The 18,586-nt window shown below is 37.2% G+C and overlaps 1 protein-coding gene across 4 annotated transcripts in view; it reads right to left on the bottom strand.

Moving 5' to 3' along the window:
* LOC139117313 (centrosomal protein of 152 kDa-like) overlaps positions 1-18,586 on the bottom strand; it is a 50,465-nt gene that overhangs the window by 21,769 nt on the left and 10,110 nt on the right. For 3 of the 4 annotated variants that reach the window (XM_070680318.1, XM_070680320.1, XM_070680319.1), the window contains exons 3-5: positions 7,312-7,433; positions 6,523-6,736; positions 346-1,147 (exon numbers count right to left, since the gene is read on the bottom strand). In XM_070680318.1, coding sequence (XP_070536419.1) covers positions 346-1,147; positions 6,523-6,736; positions 7,312-7,433 — 1,138 coding nt within the window. Of the gene's footprint in view, positions 1-345; positions 1,148-6,522; positions 6,737-7,311; positions 7,434-8,720; positions 8,957-11,228; positions 11,352-18,586 lie in introns of those variants that run through there. The other variant, XM_070680321.1, reaches the window with a different exon arrangement.

Below are 18,586 nucleotides of genomic sequence, written 5' to 3'. Positions count from 1 at the left end.
CATATTCTGCAGGCTTTGACATACTATTGGTCCCACATTATTGAATGCTAGTTTCACTTTTAGATGGTAACTTTGCACTATTGACATTTAATCAGGAAAAGTTTTGAGAAAGATATGGATTTTTAATTCAAAAGACACAATAATTTCATTTTCAATCGAAATGACTTTTCACACTTTGAGAATATTTTCTAACCATTCATTGTTGACCTCATTAAGCCCAATTATGGTCTGTTGACAGGATAGCATACAGTGTACATGTATATTAATTCTTAAACAAAGGCTCTTTTAATGTAACTAAAATGAGTAAATTTGTAGCAAAGACATTACTGCATTGGAGAAACTTACCGGTGGAGAGAAAATCTTTTTGTAGTCTCTCAAAGTCTTCCATTTTTTGGTCCTGAACAAGGACCTTCTTGGGTGGAACAAACTGCTCCCCTGGCCTCCCAGTGCCATTCTCTGGGTGACCATTCATGACATGTGCCCTGTACTGAACCTTGTAGCTTTCAAAGTCTTCATGGGCTTTGTTCAACTCTGGCATGGAGCTTGTCTGCTTGGGGCCAATGTTGGGATGGAAGCCCTCCCCTGGGTTGTGGTAGCCGTTTGTCATGTTCTCTGGCTGGCTATGGTGTTCCTGTCCGTTGTACCCATCGTAATGGTAGCCATTGTGTTCGTGAGAGCCATTGGCACGGTCATCAGTGGACCCACTGTAGTCAATATATTCATTTCCATTCTGCTGCTGCTCTGTGGAACCGTTGTAGTTGATGTAGTCGTTTCCATTTTGCTGTTCCACATACCCGTCGTAGTGTCCATCACTCATCTCATGGTACTCCATGCCATTTTCATACTGTTGGACATAACCATTATGCTGGGGGTAGTAACCATTATATGCGTCCCCACTGTTGTTGCCCATGTTGTAGTTGGCATGCTTGCGTTCCTCATCTCCGAGGTTGCCATCTACCTGCCTGTCATAATCCAGGTTCCCATTATGGTAGCCATTGTGGCCATGCCAGCCATTGGTTTCAGTGTAGCCATTTGGGGCATGCTGGTTGTAGTCATGGTTTTCGTAATTTGCATCATTACCATGAGTGTACTCGTAATCTCGATCAAAGCCATTAGTGTATCCATTATGTCGATGCACATCTCCATTCTGGAAAAAAAGGATGACTTGCGATCAAAAAATCGATCAAAAATAAAGGCAAGCTCCAAATCTAGAAAACAAATTTAATGATTTCAAAATATCACTTCTCTGAACATAGCCATGGGGTGACTTGGCATGAATGTCAGTGGTTATAAATTGAAAGAAGAGACCTACAAAAGCCACATGTTGGATCCCTCCTTACTATAATGCAATCTGAAGTGGTACATGACAGAAGAGTCAAATACTGGTTGTACATTAAGATACCTCCAGGTATGCTACAGGTAGTGGTCACTGAGAGCTAACATCAAGCAGAAACATTTTAAAGCACTCTAACATATTTGAACACAGAGCACCAGTAATATCTTGGAAATAAATACAGGGCGTTATCCAATGGTTTCCATCATTAAGATGATACACAGACTCCTTTACATCATTCTGGAGATGCTGTGTTTCAGTACAGCTCCCAGAACACCGGTCAGTTACCTTTACAGCATAACACTGAACCACTTGATGAGGTTCGATGAGACAATGGACTAATGCACTAGCTGACATCTTTAAACTGATTTGAACAAAGGAACAAATGACTATGACGACAGCAGTAATTGTTTATGTAATTTGCTGAAGAAAGACTACATGCAGGTACCCCCCAGTCTGAATATTGATCAAGAAATACTGGTATTCACACGTCAGAGAGATGATGTAATGCTCCTTTAGCTCAGAATGCTTATCTGTCAATTTATAATTTTGTACCCTGGCATTCATGCAGAAACACATGTACAACTACAAGTTCATAAATTTTTTATCATCAATACCAAGGAAAGTACTTTGTTAGGTGCCAGGTGTTGTGAAGCATAAAAGCAGGTACTAATGTAACTTACATTTGTAGTGTTTCGCCTGGTGTGAAAGCACAGTGTGGCAGTAATTGGTTTGGAATGTCCCTATCTTTCCAGTGACCAGAATCATTTTAAAAGTTTATTCATGAATGTAAAATGTCCTCATATGGCTTTTACATACCGGTATATTCAGCTTGTGATATGAAATCTTAATTGGCATAATTTCTTAAGGAAAATGTGATTATGATTGCACTGAGAAAACAGTGAGATGTAATATCACACTTTAATACATGTACATGTATTGTAATGTCATTCAACATTCAATGTTCAAGTTTACAGTCACTTTAACTACATCAGTACGCGTACTGTGAAAGTCAATGATTGGACCGGATGCAGTTAGCATGTTGTTGTCTCAGATCCTGCGTTTGTGCAGTGGTCAGATGTTGATGTTTTTGGTAGCTTTGTGGATTACCACACAAATAACAACTGACTCAGTGAGCTTCAATTAAAGGAATAGTCCACCCAAATAACAACCTGCCTTTAAAAGTTGAAGAAGATTATTTTTGTAACATTGATGATGAAAAGATGAAAAATGTGCTGTTTATTATCCTAGAAATTAATGTTTTATTAACTGATGTGTATGACGCCATTTTCGCGATATGGAAGCGCCACCTATCGGAATTCCTCAGAGAGGCTTAACTTTTGATGACGTAAAGTTTTCGTGTTTGGTTGAGGAAGTTAGGGGGTATCGCTAGGGGGTCTGGTCTACCGTACGTTTGTATTGAGCTACTGCCCCATGGATACACTTTGCCTTCAACCTTATAACTTTGAACCGGAATTCAGCGACTCCGAACTCCAGGATTTCGAACTTGGTGTTTCCGACGAAAAGACGGACACATCGATAAATTCAGAAGTAAAAGAAGGGCACGCCACGTGGCTCCACCAGTTACCGAAGGAAGCTGTACAAGCATGGCTCTTTTGGTAGCTCACCGTTACGTGGCCATGTTTGGAGCTGAACCACGGTCCCTCCACCGTGGCTGAACACATCTTCGATATCGCCTGGTGACGAAACGAACTCTAACTTACCCACAATGGTTGTACTTTTGGGTAGAACATTTTGATCAGCATTGCAAGCTAGCTGTTATCACTTGAAAAATACGATGTTAGATTTCAAACTCCCAAAGAGAACTGTATGACGACATTGCTCCGCATGTTTAGCCATTGCAACGCTGGTTTTAAAATACGGTTAACTCTTTTTATAACAAAGAATGATTAGCGAAAATTGCCAATTCAAAGTGCTAGTTTTTCAGTTACATATAGAAAAAGAATGAACGAATGAGAAAAAAATTCCAAGCACCGTTCTCCATGGGGGAGGAGGAGAGACAAAGCGGACGACCGGAAACGGCTCAGCTGTCCGACTCTAAATGGTATGTCCCTCATCTAACAAGCAACATTTATACATACACACTTTCATATTCTCCGGGGCACTAAATTAAACTTCAAACACACTTTCATGTTTTAGGAGTACTAAGTATCAATTTATCCTTTCAACGTACAGTCATAAAACACACTAAAATTTCCTGTTCTCACAACTCACATTGAACTTTAAACGTAAGTTACCGGTAATTAGAAACCGCCATGGGAAGATATCGCGAATCCTAGTAGCCGTTGCTGCTGTCAACTAGGTGCAATCTTGGAAAAAAATAATTGAGAATGGTCAAAATCTGAAAGCTACGACTTCACGACCAGTCATTGGGAAAACTTTTGGGAAAAATTCAATACTTTACAGCAACGTCCAGGCGACAGGTCGTGGAGAGAAACGACCGAAAAATAAACCTGAAAGCCACGACCTCGCGGCCGGTCTTGGAGAAATATGTCGGCAAAAATTCAACACTAAAGTTACAGCCCACGACCTCGCGACTGGTCGTAGAGAAAAATTACAGAAAAAAGGGAATGAAATAAACTACCCTTCGACAGATCAGGAGCGGGAAGATGGCAAAATTAAAAAGTCATGTACTATTATATAGCAATATGGAGAGAAACAGCTCTGAGAAAACAAATCTGAATCACGGTTACTCTATGATGCTACAAGAGCAATGGTGTCTGAATAGCCTGACTGAGAAACGTTAAATATTTCGATCACATATATTGAGTATCTGATTCCGTTTTTTTCACTTTGGAACTTAAAGTTTTCAGGCTTTAGCTCAATGATGTTATTCTATGTGCTTGCTGAGGTTGAGTGGCGTCTTTGAATTACGATACGATACTCTCAAATCTTTGCGTAGTTGAATGGAAATTTCTAGAAACCCACACAAAGAGAGCCTCGTTTTCACTACAATGCAACATGGTCGTACGACCGGTCGTGCAGCGTGCTTATATGAAACGGTGGTTCATTTTAGACCATTTATTGAAATCCATGTGATAATATATTTGGGGAAAATCCCTTGTAATTCCGCACTAGCAACGCAGTAACGAACTTCACTTACTGCTTCTTGTTTTCATTTACAATTTAGTGGCAAAATTGCTCATTATTTTTTTCGACGCCACAAAAAATATGACTCGCTGCCGTGGTATCGTAGAAACATTGAACTTACAGCATGGATGCCCGATAATAAAGTTTACTTTGACGTGCCTATTTTTTTCTAAAAGGAAGGAAAGACATGTCTGAAATTTTTCCGACATCAATGAAAGTTGTCATCTACGCGTCTACTTCTTCTCGAACTCTTTTGAACCTATTCTTGGTTCCAGATAACTCATTTCAACATATGGATCTTTTCCGTTGACTTGATGCGTGGATGCTATACGGTAGTTGCGTTGATGTGGTTAAACATGCCCGAGCAAAAATACAACTTTCTGATTTCAATTGATCACGCAAACTTTATTATGTTTTAAATACCAATGCGATGTCATAAAAATAACAAGAATAATAAGTAAACTTTTTGTAAGAAAGATGATCTCAACAAACTCTCCGGCGGTTCAGAAAAATCATAAATATTTAAACCATGAACCTCTTTTCTTTTATGGAGAGTCTCTCCCACAATCGCCCTTGTATGTCCTCTTTTCACCTATGCATTTGCTTTCCAGTGTAAGTTTGTGGTACAGCATCATCTTGAAGTCTTTTCCTAATCCAAATTTGATTGTGGGTCGTCAAACTGCCGACGAAGTCCTTCTCTTGGAAACGGCCTTGCATACGTAAAAACATGCACTACACTTATAATTTTGAAAAGTTACGTCAGTGGCAATCTTTACCGGCAACAATTTCTAGAGGTGGTGTTTTCACTTCGGGTTTCGAATTATTCAGAATGCCTTATCGAAATCTCGCTCACGATTATTGGTACATCCGTAATACTTAGAGGCAGGCATAAGCTATTTATGAGACTCCCTAGATCAGACCCCCTAGCCAATGCACCAAAACACGAAAACTTTACGTCATCATCCGGGCATTTCTCCCGACATGCTTTGCGAGGAAGTCGACAATATGGTCGCGCACAGTCGGCTAAAAAGGTCTCCATATTGCCTGATTTTGATATTTATTTTCATAGATAACTTCACAAATCGCTGTTTCTGTGCAAAAAGTAATGATAAATGCTTTTATGACATACATAGAACCTGTATAAGCAGATTACATTTTGGGTGGACTATTCCTTTAAACCCATTTGACAAGTCACTTTAGCCTTGAGCAATAGAGGAAGTCATGCAGTATAATTTAACAATGTAATCACAATGCATACACACTGAACTTTACTGTATTTTTAAAATATAACTTTGAATTTTAATCGGTGGTATCTGTACCATGCTTTTGAATGCATCTATTATGATGGAAAAGGTGCTTTTGAAAATGAATAAATCTGAAATGTTAAATGCTAAATTTTGATTAGCATCCTGTTTAAGCTCTGTCTTTGTGTTTGTCTTGAGTACTAGCTTTGTTTTTGTTGTGTTTTGTTTGGTTTTATTTTAACACAAGGGATTACATTATGTAACGTGACTACCAGCAACACTTACTGCACAAACACTGTCATGGATACTCTCAAAAAGTACAAACTTTACACAGAGGTTGATCCTTTGTTTCTAACATTACGTACATCTGTGTACTAAGCGTCTCATGTTTTTGCAGAAAGTGCAAAGTTTAATCAAAGGGAAACATGAAAAATAGGTTTAGCCGGAGCTAAAATTAATCTCTATGTGTTATCAGGCAAGAAAATATTGCCTTAAATTCATATTTTATATTTCATTTCAATATCACACATCAGGCTTTTCTACTCAATCTAGAGTTTAAATGATTAAATCATGATAATTTGTATAATAGATGTGACATTATTGGTCAGCCTAATATGGTTTCACTAGAATAAAAACAAAAAAACAATTGAACTTAGCTGTAAACAATGCTTAGACACAAATGTATATCAACAGTATACAACAAATTGGCAATATTTAATAAATTCTCAAGCAGTATAAACAATGATATCTTCCCTGCTAGCTCAAGTGAATTTATATCCATGGAATACCAATAAACATACACACCATCTGTGTGGGTAGTACGCATCAACTCACCTGGTATCCATTGTGTTCATAATGCTTGTCGGCATAGCCGTTCTGCTGAGCCACACCTCCTGGTGTCTCTAGAGGAGGTGGTGGGCTGTTGCCGTCTATTGGTGTAGACGTCTGCTGCTGCAGGCTGCCTTTGTGTGACACCATCTGCTCATGCCATCCTTTCTTCTTGGAATTCTGCTGTTGTTGTTGGTTCTGCTGCCACTGGCCAGCACTGCTGCTTGAGAGAGGGAAGGATGCCATGGCTTTAAAAATTATCCAATTATTTTCATGTACAATCCAAAAGTAGACTTCTACCGGAATCCTCAGAACACTGGTCTGATTGGAAAAGACAATCTTGCTCTGGCACTGGGATAAAAGTGAGCACAACTCTACAGTGATCTACATTTTATGAGAAAAGCTGTCACCTGAGATCATGAGTGTAACTGGCAGTCAGCCAGTATAAACATACCAATCCATACAGTAAAAGTCAGGTACATGTACATGTACATCAACATGTTACTACGCATTGTTTGAAGATATTGTACAAACAAAACAAACTGCCCTGACTATACTTTCTTCCTGCCATCATGTAATATCACTTTCTTCCTGATATTGATGGCCTGAGTGCTTTCAGAGCGTATGTGACGAGTGTTCAGATGAGCTTTCTTTAGTCTGTCTTCTGATATGCAAAATTAAACTTTCTGATCTTCTGAGATTTCATCTCCTGTAACTTTCTCTTAAGATTGTAGTGCCAATGATGAACAAAATGACTTTGTTTTGGCTTCAGAGACCCTTGAAGACATTTCTCACCTTGCAGTCTTTGGTGATGTTGGATCTTTCTCTGACATTAGTGATGAATCATGAGATGACAGTGATATTGTGTCATCTTCCAGCAAGTCATCAGGGAGCGCTTTTGAAAGCAATTCACGAAGCTACAGGAGAGAATAATGGTGTTGATGAGCCACATACAGTACAGTGTACATGATATTGATAATTTACCCTGTACTTGTACAAAATCCTTTATGTTCAAAATTGCAAATTTTAAAACTCAATTACAATTGAATTACTTAAAATCAAAGAGCACCAAGTTGATAATCGCTACGTTTATGAACATCTGAAATATTAAACTTTCTGCCTCTCTGTATGGAAAAGCAACAGCCTAGATAGAGAAACTATAACAATCAGATCAGCTCTGTGCCTGTATAAATATAAACAGACCAAACGCAAGTAGAGTTCTTTGTTCTGTACAGAAAGGGAGAAGTACTAGCCAACAAACCTTCAAGGAGATGCATTTTTTGTGTTACCTGAGAGTTGATATAGTGACCTGACAATGAATATGAACTGCTAATTTCTGGCAGAGTGGGGGCTAATTGCACTATGGATAGATCACACCTAGGTGACAATGAACCAATCTCTTGTAGTTTATTGAAATGGCTACCTTGGTTGTTTTGATGAGCCTTGGAGAGACTTCCTACTAAGGTTGCCATAACCTCAACTCCAACAGAACATTTTCTGTGTGGAATTCAAGAAATTTATCTTTGCTGACATATTCAATTTTTCACTTGTTCAATTTACATCTTATTACATAGCATATTTTTTTAAATGCTTTAACATAAAGTTCACAGAACTACTACAACCAAAGGTCAAGCAACTGTTTCAAAAGATTGAGAACAGACTCAAAACGTGTACACTGAATAAAGTTACAAATAGACAAACATACATGTACATACTGTGACTCTATTCACCATTAATACATATAGCACTGACACATGCACATAAATATATTCCTTCACACGTACACACACTTTGGGACTGAGCTATGGCAATAGTTTCAAATGGAAGAACAATGTAATAGTATGTATTTCCATCTCTATACATGCAAATTGACAAATGACAAATGTTTTCAATGGCAAATGGCCGATCACCGAACACCTTTTTCTGAAATTCATTGACCAAAAAGTTGAGATTGATTTCTTGATCACAGATGTTCAGACATGATATCTTCATATCTGTTCTAAAAATTACTTTTCTGCTGATAAAAGTTCTACGGTATGCTGTCACCGCATACATTGTACAAATGTAGTTATTTGACAATACAACAATCTACAAAAGAAGCACATCTTTGCATACTTGGCTTTGAAATACAATTTCAAGACAGGCCTGTGGTTGATGGACACATCACCATGACTACAAGGAAGGCTACACAATGGAATACTTACCGAATAGAGCAGTGCTTCTATTTCATGTACATCTTGCACAGGTGCTTTCTTTTCATAATCCACCATATTCTACACGTACAACATATCTCCAGCTACAAGATTTGCACACACCTGATAGCACTCAGCAACACACAGCAATGATGCACCCACTGAAAGTACCGGTGGACGCTCTACGATGCCTCTTTCAATACCAGCACAAAGAAAAACTCCCTAAAGCATCTTCCAGGAGTGATCATCTGCAAGATGATTTAGCATCAAATATCTATTATAATAATTGATCAGTTGATATCAAGTATTGATTACCTATTCCTGATTCACATTATGGTACACAATTTGGGTTTTCGTTAATGATATGCAAATCAGCATTTAATTAATTGTTTTGGTTTCCTTACTGATCAGCATTCATGTCCTAATGGAATGGTACGATGTACCAACAGCCATACTGTCGCATCAGCAATAACTGGAGAGAGTTGTGAGGGTCCATGCCACTAAACCAGTTTGGCACATGTTAGTGATATTGGCAGATACTGGTATCTTGGATGAAGAGTTAACTGCATTCACTTTCCAATGTGTTCATCTCAGTGATAAAGCCAAGTACTTGTACTGGCGGTAATGCGGTGAACTTAAAGGACCATCTGATTGCAGGGTACAATCCTGCTGACATAGCATTATACAACCACTGTAACAACCAAGAACTCCTTAGAGTCAGCAACATACAGTACAAAAATGCTACCAACAACCCTCCAAATGATTCTGCCAGACATGTAATGCACTCTACCTGAACGTTCACTCAAGCTACATCCCATACAGGCTGACTGACCAGCGGCTGGACGGCCAAATGCATCCTGTCTCAATTAAATCAATGCCAGAAAAGTGAACAGCTATTAAAATGGGAGCTGTAGCAGCCTGACTTGGCAAATGTCCAGATCTACCTGAAGTTGCTGAAAGGTGTGGAAAACCTTGGCAGAGATACATCAAGTTCCCATGGGAAGGAATTACACCTTACTGTAGGTAACTGTTACTGACAGCACTAACATGTACAAATAGATCATAATCTTCAGATCTAAAACATATTACTGATCAGTATCATTAAAGAACAAACTCATAATCTATAAATGTATGGTCATAGAAAATGAGTTTGAAGTGCACTTATCTTTATGTCACATCTATTACCATTTTATTCCTTTTTATTCTCAAGATTTGATCTTGTGCTAATGGTTGGATAACTTGCAAAAATCAATAAAAAGCAGTTGCGCATTCAGAAGTTTGTAATGAGAAGTCCCCGCAAATTTAAGTTTCCAAAGAGTGAACATTAGTGACAAGCATTCCTGTAAGCTGAGTTAGGGAGTTCATTCATATACATTCAACAAAGTACATGTACAGTATGGTGCAGTATGGTAGAAGACACTGCTTCTTGCTGACTCCCTAGCTACGACAGTTTTACATACTAATCATAACAATAACAACCTTTCCATCACATCTGCTAAACCAAGATCTTGAAATATAGGATTCAGACAAGTTCACGCCCAGAAACCATCCTTTTCTTTTATTTTGCTATTTTTAAATATCATTTCAGGGTCAAATATTGACTATTGGCATTAGGAGAGAAAATTTTGAAATTTCACAAGCGCCACTTTAAAAATGTTACCATGTCAACAGTTGATATGGTGATGACGATTTTGTGATATTAGTATTCTAGTTTACAGGTGAAATAATCTTTCAGATACATGTACGACTTGTGGCTTGAAGAACCAAGCTACTCTGAGTTGTATTGTTATACACTAAGTACAGTGTACTGTTTTGGAGACAGTTTGTACCCCGATGGGTCAGGTACCTTATACAGCTACATGTACAACACAGAGAAACAATTTATGCTAGTTGGAGTATCACGTCGAATGTCAATGTCACTGTGGGTGTTCACCTTTGTACCATTGTCAACACCTTCCTATCGTCAGTTCATTAGACAACAAAGAATTACTAGTTACTCCGTGGTACACTAAAAGGCACAGGTTAATTCTATCAGCTATTACTGTTAACCACAATTCTTTGCAATGTGTAAACAGACTTTTGCATAGAAATGTTGCATATACACAGAAGTTCTCAGAAATGTTTGCTTCTGCAAACTCAAATCATACTGCAACTAATCCAGTATTATTTTTTTCACATATGGTAACAAGTTGCCAAATGAAGTTGAGCAGTGAATGTTAGTTACAATACCAGTCCATGAGTAAAAAATCCTCATTTGTGGCACTACTATGCTTCAATAATAACAACAACTTGGACAATCTTTTTTTGAAAATTTCAAGTTTCATATTTCTTGAAGATGAATTTCAAGCAATTAATTTTGGCTTATTCAAAAACAACCGTATATTTGATTAAAGTCCAATGACAAAGATCATACGTGAAAAGCAACATTCTCAGCCACTGCACACCAGTTTTGATCGAATAAATTTAAATCACATTCAAACCTCAGACAGTAAGAGATATAAAAGTGACACAAACACTTACTACATATCTTCAGACGCAATTGTCACAAAAGACCACCACCAACGTAAAGAAAGTGATTCACATGGGAAACTCTGAGGTTAATCTGTCCAGCAACTCTCTGGAGCTCCGACTGCAGTATGCATTGTTTACACAGAGGCCTCTGCTATATATGACAGTGGCAGACCATGAAAGCATATTATTGGTCATAAATAACTTTTACGTTGACTTGAAATTACCAATGGGCAGTAGGTACAAAATGTCAATGATGGACTCTTACGCAATAGCTTCTCTGGAAATCCTCTTCAATTTTTATCATTGAATGACTATTGTTTTTTATTGTTCACTGCAGCGTACATAAGTACAGTCAAGTACCTCTGACTTATTGGCTTCTGAGGATCTACTGCTTGCGTCACTCTAATGATCACAACAAACAAAGGTGCCTCTAAATAAACAAAATAAATAAACAAAACTTTACCTTAGTTACCCTCCTACTATCTCTGGATGCTATGGCAGACTTTGAGCAGATGTGTACAGTAAGCTGATACGATTTTGATTTTTAAGTTCCTAACTGCTAAATCGAACGTTATGAAGCACAAGCCTATAAGAAGTTTTGAACCTTTGGTGAGATTTATCAATCACGATGCACAAATTCTGAAATACTGTTTTTCCATAGAAATATTAATTTTACAGGATAACTTCAAGTTTACTAGACAGTACATTTGTTGGACATGTAATTTAACTTCACAATGTTCCTTCATGTAAGGTACATGCAGGTAATCTATACTGTACACATGGAATGACTAAATCTCAAAGCACTGCTTCAAGTATTTTGATCAGGCAGTTATCTAAATGTTGCATGTTGTACAGTAAGATCTGTAACAACACAGTGTCCCAAAGATATTCTTCAACAATCTTAAGAAAAAAATATTTGCTTACTTTAACATTGATGTTCAAAACTGGTAGACAAAAAACTAAATTGACAGCTTATAAAGTATTATGCAGTCCCTCCAACACTGGCACTTCATCAAAACAATTACCTTGGGAGAGGATTACAGGTCTAAAGCAATTAATTTACAAGCCCGCAGATGTCTCGGGAGGCCACAAATTCTTGTAGCACCATTGTTGTAACTTGGCAATTGGTGTTTCATCATGTTATCACTACACAATGAATGGTAACGCTATGTTGGACATATAACAGTGTATACAATATCAGTCAACATATTGTATTAAACAATGCATAATTACACTGCAATATAGCAGTTTTAAAGTGGCATCTTGAGAATATTGCTTGGAAGGATAAAGGATCGCAAACAAGAATTACTGTATATAGAATTTTTATATACAGGATTAATCATATCATATTGTGTTCCTTGAATGTTACCTGAAGCTGTAAATTATGTCTTACATATGTACATGTAATATTATATAAAATTTTATATTGTTTTTAGCTTTTTTTCGACAATTTTGTGTTTGTTAGGAAAAATCACTTCTACCGGTATAATAAGTAGATAATAATGATTATAAAAGCCGGCACATTGCTTTTGAAAAGGACTTTTTCTAATTATTATACCTTGACTGGACCATAATTTGGACAATATACAACATTGAGATTCATCATAAATTTGCCATGATTTATAAATATACCATTACAGTATAAAATGCAAGTACTACAGAAGACCTTAAGAGAGGATACGACTAAACTTGCATTCACTTTTACCAACAGATGGCACATTTTCAACAAGAATCAACCAAGCATGTCAACAATAACACAAGCAGAGTATAGCAGGAGTGTCGCTCGTCAGTTGAGCTGCTGCATATTTCAAAGTGAAAGACAGACTCAGGCAAGAACACAAAAAATCTACGTACATGATAGAAACTTAGGAAAGACAACTTCATAGACTTCTCCATACTCCTCCAGCTTTTCACCTCAGATTACAATCAATCTTCACTGCTCATCACACCCAGAATATTGCATCGTACATGTTCCTTTGCCCACAATACTGAACTGGATATCAATTAACATGGACAAAAACAAAGTGCCTACTAAATAATGCATAGGATGGCCAACAGTAATTTTCTCCAGGTCACATTGCCACCAATGTGATTCTGTGATCTGACATTTACATGTATGCAGTCCCAGTCCTAAACAACCGGAATAATTGCAGCTTGCAGGGAAGAGTGATGGTGTCGCAGACATGCAATTGTACAATTGCATTTATATACGTACATGTAAGTATGACGGAAATCTGACACTGTAAAAGAACATCTAGCAAACAGCTAAAATGGAATTCTCTTACTTACCACTGAGTACACCAATGTTTGACTGCCAGCAAGCTGAACTCCAACTAAATAATGAAGTCTTACAGTATGAAAATGTAAGTATCAGCCAATTGGAAAATGCCTGTCCCATTATGCCATAAATGCATGCCATGGCTCTTTTGACTGCCACATACTCTAAAACGTGACACTCACTGGGAATGAGATAAAAGTAAACTGAGATAGAAACACCTATCCTTTTGAAATTTAATTCCATGAAAGGCATCCATCAATAGTATTGCCAAGGTTACCCATCTTGTGGAATAGCTCAAAGCAAATATAGAGAGATAATGGGTAATTAATCCCAAAAGTGGCCATAATAGAAGTTTATCAATGCTTTGATGAGGTACAGGAACTCGGCAGGGTCATTAGCTTGGTGTTCTTGCCTTTATGCTTTCCTTTTTCATGAAATTTATTTTGAAAATTTTTAATCTTCGGTCAGTGATCTCCTGAAGGCATTGCATCACATTAGAACAATTTGATTCCATTGTATATTTTGTTTCTGTAAAATCACCATTGAAATAAGAGGCATGCCACAAAGCGGGATTTCAGTGTTGAAAATCTCACGTGTTCTCGCACACGACCCTTGCTTTGGTTTAATACGGTTGTAATGTCAAGATTGATTTTATCATCACAGATTGATTTTTGTCACGGTCAGAGGGACCACGTGTTTTTGTGATGCAACTAGCCGGTTTCATCGACAATAGAAAGCATTTGCTGTTATTGTTTCTCATTCAACAGAGTTGAGGTATTATCCAAGCAAAATAAATATTTGCTTTGTGCGATCCCTATTGACACTGTGTAACACTGACACAGTTGATGAACAAATTTTTCATCAGATGCAAAATGAACTTTTGTTGAATATCTTCATCTTGGATGAACTTTTGAAAACTTCACTCTTGGAAAATAATCTATTCCTTGAACTGAAATTAAAGCACCAATGGTGAAACATTTACTTGACAAGAGTTCAACAGACTTAAATGAAAGGCTTTAGTTTTTAAACATGTGTACACTACAAGGTGGAAAGAAGAAACTATACCTGATTTTGTCTGAATTGTTCTGTAAATATTCATCATGGTGTAACTTATTGCTAACCAGGCTATACTGTATGTAATTCAACATACCAAGATTTTTTAAACTTCTTTATTACTTGTGTTCTGTGTGAAAAGTATGTCTATTTTTGAGGTTTTTCAGTGTATCATTTGTATCTTTGTTTTCTTTAATTTTATGGGCAAGTTCTCAAAATAAAGAATTATTATTATCACTATTATTATACATGCCAACTTAAGATGTCTTCACTATCTCAACATCAAAAAAGAGATTTCCCTTCATCATAGCAAATAAACTTTTACATCCCCATTGAAAGCCTGGCTAATCCTGGTAATTACTGGGAGTACATGGTAGGTTTCTTGCTGGTATTGATTTTCCAGTAATGCTGTTGTTGTGGTAGGATGCACACCGGTGCTTGAGTGTGTGCTGACGTGAACTTCCTCTATTGTCAAACACTGGGGGTCAATCAATGAAAGCTGTAAACCCTGCAATGCTACTATTCAAGGCAATGGATGACTTTCCTTTCTTTCTGCGATGACATCAGGCAAAGGTCAATGACATTAAAGATGTACGATTTGTTATGTCATTCTTCTGAGAAGAAATAATTCTGTGAATGGAATCTAATCGTATCAACAACAATGACGGTCAATACACTGTGCCCCACTTTACCAGGGCAAAACAAAGTTTTGTGATGACAGATCCCAGTCTAACCTTTATAACCTCAACCTACACAAAGTTGGTCAATGATGATATCTATATTTGACACTGAGATACAAGCCGAAAACCAAAAATATTTTTTCTCAACTAAGCCTTATCTTGCCAAGTTCATGCATAAAGTTGCCATCAGGTCAAGACATTTAAAACCAGTAAGGAAGAACACATCCAACATTCTGTATTTTATCATGCCATGTAGGCAAAAATACACATAGGGTTTGGCTGATATCATTTTTTACTGACTCGTTAGATGGAAGAAGTAATAGGTCTGGCAGGGTAAATGGTTAAATAATAAGGAATTTATATAATATTTAACTGTATGGTCCTCACAATGTATTCAGAGCACCAATTCTTTTCTTGCACATGTATCGGTAGGCACAAACCAGCTTTGGTCAGATACATGTATGAATCTGTAAAAATTTTCCTTCTCAGATGTGGGGATTCTGAACGTTTATATTCTTTATATATTTATATTCCATGGAGTCTAAGTCCCAGAGCTATTTTAGTAAGTAGAAATTTGCATGGTCTCAGTACAATTTCTTAACTGAATCCAACATACATGTAAAGTACATCCCACTGTCTTTGTAGAAATCCCATGTTAGTCAAGGGGGAGGTTGCAATCCCATGGTAATCCCATAGGATTCTTATGAGTTATGGGATGGCTTTTTAGAAAACAGTACACTGGTAATGCATATGGCAATCAAATAATAAGGAGATAAAAGAGATAAATAGACAGAGAACTTGTGCAAAGATAAGAATAACTTACCTGTCATGATGGCAATAGACATTGTCAGTAGATTGCAAAGGGAATAACAACTTCAAAATAAACCCAAAACATTCCTTAGAAAGATTCTTGTAGGCTTAACTCATCTATACTGGGTTACACATCAAGAGAATTTTTCATTCTCTGTGTGAAATACAATCCAAACAGACAAAGGGAAAGAAATCAAATCTCCCTGCCAGGTTGCCACTCCAGTGAACCAGGGTGCAGTTCTGTAGGAACCATTAGATTCACCGCGGCCATTCAAAAGCATGCATGCGTGTTCCATGACGACAGAGTGCGGCAACTAATAATCGGAAATATCGCTTAATGGCATCATATTGCAGTCTACTCAGTGGTATCTCTCTCTCTACAAAGCAAATTTAAAGCAGGTGTTTTTTTCTTTCAAAGTTCTCCCCAATTGTGGTGTTTCACCCAATATTTCCTGCAGTGCCTGTTAAAAGGTAACATGATTTCCTAATTGTTTCATTTTCCAATGTTATTGATTTATGATTTATGACTCACAACCTACCATACATGTATGTCTGGTCTGACAAAACTACACATGGAAACCCTTTTACTCATGACAAGTGTTTAATGAGTGCACCTGTATCACTGCTCAGTCAAAGCCTTAAAATATTCAAAAGTAAAACTAATTGACATTCTTAATCCTGACTTTCTGTTTATTGATAATGTACTGGCAGTTCCTAAGTTTCACTTCCATTTCTGAAATCCCACTACATTCTATGGGTTTCTTTAAAAGGTACTGCATATTTATTCAAAAATCGAGCACTGAGCATCTGCATAAGTTCAAAAATTCTTGATCATTGTACATGGTTTTAATTCAGCCTTTATCAAAACATTACAATAAACTTGCCAGATTTGATCAGAATACTGGTAAAGCAGGATGGGTAGCCAAACTTCACTATTATTGTGATTTATTCACACGGTTACAGTCAATGTGTCAACATTTGTTAAGGTTGAATGTACCCCAGAGTTCACAGACTTAAAGTTTTGCTCAAACTCTCCTCAATGAAAATTCTAACCATTCTCTTACCCAATCTGGAATAAAAATCATGGGGTACAATGCAAAGTTTGGAACTAGAGAAACCGATTACTTAACAGTTATCAATATTTGAAATTAAAATGGCCACTATTCCTGTTTTAACTCTATGGGGAAAAATAAAATGTTCAAGTTTCAAAAACTAAGACGGTGAAAATCTTTCTTACTCCAAGAGCTTTGACATGAGCTCCAACAAGCGGAAGATCATAAAGTATTGAACAAATTTAGCAGTCTGCATATCTGTCCCAAAGGTGAAACAATCCTACCTAAAGTTGAACATTTTTTGTCATTCAGGTATCAATTGCCACACAATTTTGTGTGAATGAGCCACAAAGTCCCCTCCTTCATAAGTAAACAGCTTCTCAAACATTGTGAACAGCATTAATAAGGATAACAGGCTGTATATAAAGCCCAAATCTCACAGTATCGTGACAACGATCAAACAGCATCTTCTATCAAGATTTGATGCACTAGGATATAGAGCAAAACTGTTAACAACGCTAGAGATAAGATTATCCACAGCAAAAGATGTAAAATGATAATGGTTTGCTATTCATACTTAAAGAACATGTCCAAAGCTATGACTTACCGAAACAGAAACTTTGGTCACAAACACTGCATTTTCAATCATAGAAACTGAGATCAAAAACTTTGAGAAAGAACTTGTACAAACCACTGTCAAGCACTGAGATGGTTAACCTACCTCTAGGAGGATCTGATCACCCAGTAGATACCACACCAACTCTACCAACAGGTACATTTAATGAGTCAGTGGGTATTGCATTCTGGGGTGAACAATATCTCTGAATGTTCCATGGTATGTGTTTGCCTGTATACTCTGTAAATACCTCAATAGGAAGCTGATTAGGACATTTCTCAAGCTGAGCTTCCCTGCTAGGAAGACAATTTACTTTTGTCCTCCGTCCTCAGAGGATACAGTGAGGTCAGCTTGGCATTCCATCGCTCTGTGTTTACAGAGTCTAGTCAAGTGAAGTTTTGAACCCAGAACAGAAGATTTCCTAAATTGTTTTGATGGGGGCAGACTCACACAGAAAACCCTTCAGAAATTTTTTACACAAGATAAATTATAGGACCCAGCATGGTGACAGTGCCAGACCTCCATGGTGCAAGTGTGGTCCTTTCATCTGTCATCTTGATTAACATAAGAAAAGCCAAGTACGTCAGCTGCAGTAATTTTCAAGCACCATTCCTCCTCAAGTACTATTCATTTTTTTCTTGAAAACAACAGCATGATAGTTTGTAACAATGTACAAAGAACTTTTTCATAAAACAGGAAAGCCGTTGACAATAACAAATAAAAGTAATTACAGTTACCTTGGTTCCCAAGTAAATATTTACAATAGAAGATTCTTTGTATTGTCATTGCATCCACATACATACAGAATTAATATGAGGGTTATAATCACTATGATAAACCATTCCACAAAGTTATTTGCTAATTATGCAGTTTGACTT

This window comes from Ptychodera flava, chromosome 18 (genome assembly GCF_041260155.1).
Source record: "Ptychodera flava strain L36383 chromosome 18, AS_Pfla_20210202, whole genome shotgun sequence".
Lineage (NCBI taxonomy): Eukaryota > Metazoa > Hemichordata > Enteropneusta > Ptychoderidae > Ptychodera > Ptychodera flava.
The sequence above is the reverse complement of the archived record's forward strand: the minus strand, read 5'-3'. Positions and strand labels throughout refer to the sequence as shown.